The sequence below is a fragment of the Corylus avellana genome, chromosome ca4, assembly GCF_901000735.1.
Source record: "Corylus avellana chromosome ca4, CavTom2PMs-1.0".
In the NCBI taxonomy this organism is placed as follows: domain Eukaryota; kingdom Viridiplantae; phylum Streptophyta; class Magnoliopsida; order Fagales; family Betulaceae; genus Corylus; species Corylus avellana.
The window spans coordinates 19,212,637-19,221,411 of NC_081544.1; the positions used below are offsets into that span (position 1 = coordinate 19,212,637).

The following is an 8,775-nucleotide window of genomic DNA, read 5'->3' on the forward strand; positions in this document are numbered from 1 at the left end:
GGTTCTTTTGTCTTAAGTGATTACACAAATCGCCCAATGACTCAAGCCCCAGCCACAGCTTAGATAAAAAAACTGAAAATTACAGAATTTAAAATTTAAAAGACTAAAAGGAAAATTCAATTTTGATAGTAAATCAGCCACAGCTCTCAGCTTAAGAGGAATTGAAGGTGAAAAGGACAATCAAGCTATCAATAAAATTGGTTGTAGCGGTTCATGATTGACGACTCATGTTCAGCTTATGAAGGACGCTCTATTCGGACATTTTTTGTTGGAAAATATCTTCAAACATATCATTTTTCAGAAAGTTTTGACAGAGAAAAACCATCAGCAATTTTCAGCAACCTCTTGTGGCGGTCCGGCGGTGGTCAACTTGAAAAATAGTTTACGAAATTTAAAAACAAAAACCCATTTTTCAAAATTACATAAGTTTTTTTGGTCAAACTGTGTTTATTATTTTCGGTCACACCAAACATTAAAAAAAATATTTTACCCTAAAACAAATTGATTATGAGAGGTAGTCGTACAATTAGGGGTATCAACCCAGTCCTGGTTCTCTGTTATTGGCCAAAACCGGGAACTAGAACTGTGGTACCCGGTTTTTTAATTTTGGAAAACCAGAACCAGTTACCCGGTAACCCGGTTATACAATAACCGACCGGTTTCGGTTGGTACCCAATTATCTAGACCAGGTAATCGGCTTTTTAAAAAAAAAAAAAAAAAAAAATTATTTTTGGCTTATTTTAGGTACTGAGCCTAATTTTTTGGGCTTATTTGAGGTATTTGGTCTAATTTTCAGGCTCATTTGAGGTAGTGTGATGTAGGACGATATTTACGTTTATTTTCAGTAAAAACAAAAATAAAGAAAATATCAAAAATAATCTTGGAGCAGCGCTGCTTGATCAGAATTTTACTCGTTCTCAAACAATGGAAGTACAAAAGGAAAGATTGCAACGATTTTCGCTGATTATCAATTTTATATTTTGATTTTATTTTATTTTATTAGGACTTTATTTCTTTTTTTTAATAGGGTTTGATTTGTTTTAATTATTTACTTTCTTTATTAGGATTTGGTTTACTATTACTACTAGGATTAGGTTGACTTTCTCTATAAGTATTTCTCTTCTATAAATATGCTAGCTTATTATGTAAAACTAACTCATTGAATTATTATCAAATCAAAAAAATTTCTCTCAAATGCTCTGAGGAGTTTTATCTTTGTTTTAACTTGCGAGCTTGTTTTTATCTTTTTGGGTAGAAGATGAAGAAGCTTTTCCTTGTAGAATCAAAGACGCTACTCTTTGATTAGTTACCTTAGTCTTCTGCTAAGTCATATTGGGTCTAATTTTTGTTCTTAATTTAACAATTTTTTTCCCATTAAAAAAAAAAAAACAATTAGCATTTTTGTCCCAATAAGTTTAGCTTTGTTGCGACTGTTCAAAAAAAAAATCCTAAAAATTCCCAAAAATCCTTTTTTTTTAAAAAAAAAAATCACTGTTTTTGGCTTTTTATCCCTAAAAAAAAAATAAAAAAATCCAATGTTTAAAAATGCCCTTAAAATTCAATGTTTACAAATGCCATAAAAATTCAATGTTTAAAAATGCCCTTAAAATTCAATGTTTACAAATGCCATAAAAATTCAATGTTTAAAAATGCCCTAGAAAAATTAAAAGTTAAAAAATAATATATATTTTATGTATTTACTTGGTTACCTAGTTATAATCGGGTGCTACAAATCGAAATTGGAACTGGGTACCTGATTACCGGTTTTTTCGAACTGGTTTCAAAACCGGTTTTTCGATTTCCCAATTGTCGGTTGGTACCCAATTTTTTTTTGACACCCCTATTTACAATAACAAAAGAAATATCATCTAAAAGAGGCCAACAACTACCAAAGATGAATATATTTTAGGCTGAGGATCTGAAATTTTTTATGTACCTGCCCATGGCGGCATATTGGTCACCAAAGATATTAATGATTGCGAAGGGCAGCAACAACTTATGGGGCGCATGCACTCACTCTATATGTGAAAGCTACATAAAAAGTTGCACGCTTTGCATTAGTGGGCAAGTGCAAAAGACCAAGTCCCCCAACTTCCCAATTAACCACCCAAGCCGCCCTGAGAAAAAGTGGTCGGCTAAGCCCACTAGTGGCACTGGCATGGTGCATTGGTGCCCCATCACGGCACTAGCTATATTATATATATTAGCTAACTTCTTATTGCCGCCATTGATTGCGTCCTACGCCAACACTGACCGTTGATTTCTCGGCTCACGCACTATCTAGCTAGTAGTAGCCGCTATTCAAAAGCTGTGAAATAGGCGGCGGTCCTTAGTTTCCCATTGCACGCCTGATTATTCATATTATCAAGAAGGGTCAAAACGGTATGTACAGTCACTTCTCTACTGTTCATCCGGTTCCCAAATAAGAGTAGGACGCGTTGACTTAGACAGATGGAATTTGGATTGAGCACAATCTCAGTTGAAACTCGATCCAAAAAGATTGAAATACGTGTCTCATAACAATGCACAAGAATATGTGTAATTGTAACCGAAAACTAAACCGAAGTCATATCTGATGGAAGAGAGATGATAGGGACCCAATTTTTTAGCCAAATAAAAATTTAACTTTTGCTTTATTTATTTTTTAAAATAAAATAAAATAAAATAAAATAAAAAATGGAAAAAATGTTTGAAGCAACCTTATCTATTTTTTGTCTTTCTTTTATTTGGTATTTTTTTAAAAATGAAAAATGGTATTTTTTTTCGTAATAATGTCATTTTTTTTTAAGAAAATGTCATTATTATGAAGAAAAATACTATTTTTCATTTTTAAAAAAATACTAAATAAAAGAAAGGCCAAAAATAAATGAGGTTGCTTCAGACATTTTTCCCATTTTTTATTTTTTATTTTTTTAGAAAAAAAAAAAAAAAAAAAAAAGGTAAAATTTAGACTTTTGTTAGGCAAAAAAGTTGGGCCTTTAGCATTTACCCCGATGGAATCTTACCTATGATCCTATGAAGCACAGATTGTGGTACGCAAGAGCCAGTTGGCCAATCATTTCACATCTTGTGGTTTTTCTTTTCCTTCCATTTTATGCGAATTGACAACCACAAGATTTTAAAGCAAACAATGGAGTTCTTTGTCGCGCGTTAGATAGGAATTCATTTCACATCTATTTTGTCTAGAAAAGGAAAGGATAAATGTTTAATAAACCTATAGAAAACCTTCTTCTTCTTTTTCCGCAAATTTTCAAAATTTGAATTCAACTTTTTGGATTTGTGTAGATTTCAAATAAGTTATTCCATCTATTTTTCGTCTAACAAAATAACATTAGTTAACATTTTTTGGCTAAATAAAAAAATTTAAAATTGCCATCCCTCATTTTCTCTTTGGGGGAAGGGGTGGTCGGAGTAGTCAACCTCCAGAAGTGGGTGGGGGCCGCCATCCACAGCCACCATTAGATGGGCTGGCTCTCAATATTATTTTATTAACAATGGCTTAAACGAAGTACTTAATCGAATGTTCAACACAAATAGACACACGGGCTTGTGTATGGACGAAGTCGTCAATTGTTACGTGAGTGTGAACTATATTTCTAACCACAAAGATTGATGTCATTCGTGTAAAACATAGTAAAATAAGTCACCTCTAGAATGCTCATTGTGTGAAAGCATATGGTAAAAGGGTGTAATTAGATAAAGTAGTGACAAAGTGTACACACATATAAGCCAGTTTCGGTCTAATGCCGATACGTGAGAATCATAGATTGATGAGAGTTGGCATGAAAGAGTTATTTTTGGTACCAATATAATCATGCTCAGAGTTGCCTTGCATTCTATAAATTAATACAGATGAGATGAGACAATTAAATTTCCATCATAACGGAAAGATCCTTTCAGATTATTTATATTCTATTTCCTCCGGTTCATCCAAGTCCGATGGAGTGATCCATTTAGGATTCTATCCTACTTCTTGTATGTCTTAGTGTTAAAGCCAAATATATATATATGTTTTCACGTTCTCAACAATAGTTTCACATTGATATTTTGATAAGGTTTTCCGTGGCATTAGTAGGTTATATATATTCAAAATCATTTGTTTTCTATATATTGATATGAATATTTTATATCAAGGTATGATATCAACAATATTGTCGTTACTATATAGTTAATTTCATAATAAACTAAAATTATTATTGCCCCTAAACTTTGATACAATTGACAAACATCTTTTTCTTTATATTTTTTGTCATGAATTATTATAGATATGCCAGTGAGACAAATCTATTAATTAATTAATATTTCTTGTTCATATATTTATTCAAATGCTATATACCAGGAGCTCAGGCGTTCAAGGGCTAGTATTAAAAAAAAAAGGCTTATTCTAATGCATGCATACAACCAAACCATGAACGGGGGGAACCCCACCCCACATGCTTGCAAGTTAAAATTGCATACAAAATTAGCATGATTGAGTGGCTTAATTAACTACACATTTTGTCATATGTTTCATGGGAAGTGTTAACAAAATAATTTTGTTTAAATTATAGATATGGTGCAATCATGTATGTGACATGACATCCATGAGAGTGACCACAACTCCATCTTTATTATAGTTTTTTCAATAGTTTAAATTTAATTTCACTTTTTATTCTTTATTTTTATGGAAAATTTGAAATTAAATCTAAATTGTTAAAAAAATATGCTCTAAATTTTTTTTTTTTTTTGTTTTCCCAAATCCTTTGTCTAATTAAAACCCTCCCACCAACAAATGATCAATCCTTTAACAACACCACCCCCCCCACCCCCCCCCTTATAATTTATTAAACAATTCTTTGCTTAGACGGTATCTTCTTCATCATTTAGTGGACAAGATATTTATATAGTAAAAAAAAAACTATATAAGTTTAATGTGCACACTAATACTGGTGAGAGTCTGCGGTGGCAAGAGCAGTGGCAACCTTGCTATTTCGTGTTTGTAAAGGGGTATTAATGTACTTGGGAGCCTACTTAAACCCCCGCGAGCCCAACAATGCTTGGAAACATCGAAACGAAAAGAAGGAAAAGAATCATGAGAACCCAACGGCCTCAACTCCTCCTCTCCCTCATCGGCGCAACATTACTCTTCCACCTCCAGCCAATCCCAGCCGTCGGAGACCCCGATCCCACGGGCTCAACCAACGACATAGAATTCATCCGTACAAGCTGCGGCACAACGTTGTACCCGGACCTCTGCTACACCTCGCTGTCCCGCTACGCCAACGCCATACAACAAAACCCGGCTCGGCTGGCGAAAGTAGCCATATCAGTGAGCCTAGCCAAGGCGCAGCGCATGGCCGCCTACGTGTCAAACATCTCCAGCCAAGCCGACTACGGCGCCGACCCCCGGGCCGCGGGGGCGCTCCACGACTGCTTCACCAACTTCGGGGACGCCGTGGACGAGATCCGCGGCTCGCTGAAGCAGATGCGCCAGGTGGGCGACACAGGAGCCGCGTCATTCAGGTTCCAGATGAGCAACGTGCAGACGTGGATGAGCGCGGCTCTGACGGACGAGGACACGTGTACGGACGGGTTCGAGGACGTGAGTGATGGTTCGGTGAAGACGGACGTGTGTGATCGGGTGGCGAAGGCCAGGAAGTTCACGAGCAACGCGCTTGCGCTGGTGAACAGTTATGCCGCCAAGGGGACGCCTTGATGGGTTTGTTAGGTGAATTAGAACAGAATAGCGTGATTGATACTACGTTAAATTTATGTTTTTTTGAGTGTCTCAAAAGTTCAAAGTTGTATATATTTGGGCTTAATTTCCTTCCTTTTTTTTTTCTTTTTTATTATTGTGTATTAATTTGGTGTGCTTGTTCCTTCTTTCCTGAATGAAAGAAAGAGAATAAGGAAGCTTCCTTTTTTGTTTCTTTTAATTTTTTTTTTTTTTTTAACTTGAAAATGAGTTAGTGCTCAAAGTCTCAAAGTGGTTGAGCCAGTGTCTCCCTCTATCCCTCAATGTGTAGACTGATGGCATACAATACGGACAGTAAATTGAATGTTAGAGAGCTACACGCCGTCAAAGATCGAGAAGTGGGGGTGGTCTAAAAGTTCAAATAGCGATCGTTTTATCACTTTTCTAACGGTCCTTGTGAAATAACTGCAGTCCACTTAATTGTGAGTTTGTTCACATCCATATTCGTCTTATTCAAGATTTGCATGATGATGAGGGTGATAAGGGTGATAGTCAGATAGTATCAAAGTATGAGTTATACCACTCATTCTTAATTCATTAATTTACATTCGAATTGGGTCAATTCTTGCTTTAATGTATCTAATTAAACATTTTAAATTGTTTAATCTTAACTCGTTAATTTTATATTAAATTTATATAAAAAAAATTTCAGCACAGAGTTAAGCGCGCGTGGACATTCCATCTCTTTGTCACGTCTCCTTCTGTTCACTCGAATGGTGAGAGATTTGTGCAGAGTTTAAACATAATAATGTTAAGGTTAATGTTTGTTACACCTACCTCTTTAATTTATAGTTTCTAACAATTTAATTAAAAAATATGCCCCATCTGATCCCTATATAACTATTATTATTATTATTATTATTATTTGAGTAAACGACGTACAATCATTATTCTCGACACCACCAACAACAAATTAACTACCTGATTTTGAGGACCCATAGCGATCTTGACCAACCACGATTCAAGCATCATAGTAAGGCCAAGATGTTGTATGATTTTGTTCTAGGTGTGACATGCCTCTCCATTTCCTTCAATTATGATGTTTCTTCTTTTCACTTTTGTTTCTTTTAGAAAGAAAAGAAAAATTTGCATGATTTAAATGGTACACTCTTCCTTTAGACAGCGTTTGTACTCTAATGGTGTTTGCTTTTTAATGTCTAGTGGGGATATATATATATATATATATAGACGTGCCACATTCACTCAATTTATAATAAAGCAAAAGATCCTGATGAATATATATCCACTTTTTAATCCATTGGTCGAAAATTGAAAGAGATATTATGTGAAGATGAGGTAAAAAAAAAAATGGGTCAGTTTTAGCCGTCACTTTTTGACTGATACATGCAACTTGTGTACGTTATTTGATTTTTTTTAAAGGCAGTTACTTTAGGCATACAAAAACAAATGAAAATGAAAATTTTTAGTTTTTTTTTTTTTTTTTTAAACAATTTCACTTGCATTGCATATAAAAAAATAGTCAGAGTACATGACTCTACATAGAAAGAGCATAGAGCTCTTGGGATACAATATCTGAAATACAGCTAGGTACTTATTCCATCCAGATACGTTCGATGGGATCCTGTATTGCAAATTTTGCCAATCCATGAGCCGCTGTGTTGGCCCCCCTATTAACATGCCTCACCTCCCATCGTCTAAAAACACCCAGAAGCATCTTTGAGTCTTCAACCACTTGTCCATATCGACTCCAGTGGTGCTCCTTGCCATTAATGCTTGAACTACCATGCTGCAATCTCCTTCAAAAATAACCTCTGGAATTCCCAAGTCACGACAGAATTCAATAGCCCTTAATGCACCCATCGCCTCTGCTATAACTGGTTCAGGGTAGGCCTCTACCGAAAATATTTACTATTACACTGTCCCAATTTGCATTTAATCCATAGCTATCGATAAATTAATATATGCTTTTCATATACACTAGCTAGGTTTATATTAAAATTTCTTTATCTAGGTTGATTATATCTAGGTTGATTATAAATAGAATTTATATATATATATATATATATATATATAATTCTGCAGCTATAATAATATTCAGAAAAGGAAACGTTTTCAATGGTATATAAGTATGGAAAATGATAGGTGTTCTTATAGTGTTCTCCTCCCAATTGTTATGTGACTTTTAAAATCACCAATAGATTAAAAGTCAATAATGATAATCTTAAATTTAACGATATTTTTAAAAACTACATCACAGTTAGGAGGATATCAGAAGAACACTAAAAGAACACATAGCATTTTCCTATAAGTAATTAGCATTACATATGCTTCTTTTTACAGCCGCCAAACTATACTTAATTAGGTTTAATTTTGTCATATAGCATATATAGCGGTAACTATTACATAAACCCGGCCATTGTATATGCTATAATTAATCCATAAGGCAAACTCATAAAAGTTAAGAGATTTCACCTACTACCGACAATTAAATTGTATCTGCATTGTCTGTGTATATAAAACTTGAGAAATCCACCATAATTTATTCCACTTGATTAGGGGAAAAAAATGTTACTGCACTTTTTGGGCCATCATAGTGTAAATGAGATATTGAGAACAAGAAAACACAAGTTTAAATTGACAAAAGACAACTCAAAGTAGCTGGCCTTCTTGCACTCTTGTCTCTCTCTTTGTTTGTCGTAGTTCCCTCTCCCTTTCTCTTGTATATATTGCTCTTTCAAAGTAGCTGGCATTTAAAATCAGACAAACCTACTTTTCCGAGCTCAATATGAGATGAATTGGTGGGGCATTTCTCTAGGCTGTCCCTCTTAGGTTTTGGGTAGAAAACATGATTTCTATGGATTCAAATTCTTTAGAATTCATAGTATTCTATCAAGTAAATATCTTCAAATCTCATCATGGTTTGATGTATCATTTTTAGAGTCTGTTTGAAATTGCATAATAGAGTTTAACAAGTATTTTTAGTACACTAAAAGCTGTACAAAATAAAAATGAATTTTCTATATATATATATATATATTAACTCTTTTGTTCTAAAAATTAAAATTAAAATAAAAAAAAAA

At 34.2% G+C, this 8,775-nt stretch overlaps 1 protein-coding gene across 1 annotated transcript; it reads left to right on the forward strand.

Moving 5' to 3' along the window:
• The first annotated feature begins 5,017 nt into the window (after positions 1-5,017).
• LOC132177515 (21 kDa protein-like) lies at positions 5,018-5,908 on the forward strand. Its single transcript, XM_059589875.1, has one exon. The coding sequence runs from the start codon at positions 5,033-5,035 to the stop codon at positions 5,693-5,695; it is 663 nt and encodes a 220-aa protein (XP_059445858.1). The 5' UTR covers positions 5,018-5,032; the 3' UTR covers positions 5,696-5,908.
• Positions 5,909-8,775: the final 2,867 nt, after the last annotated feature.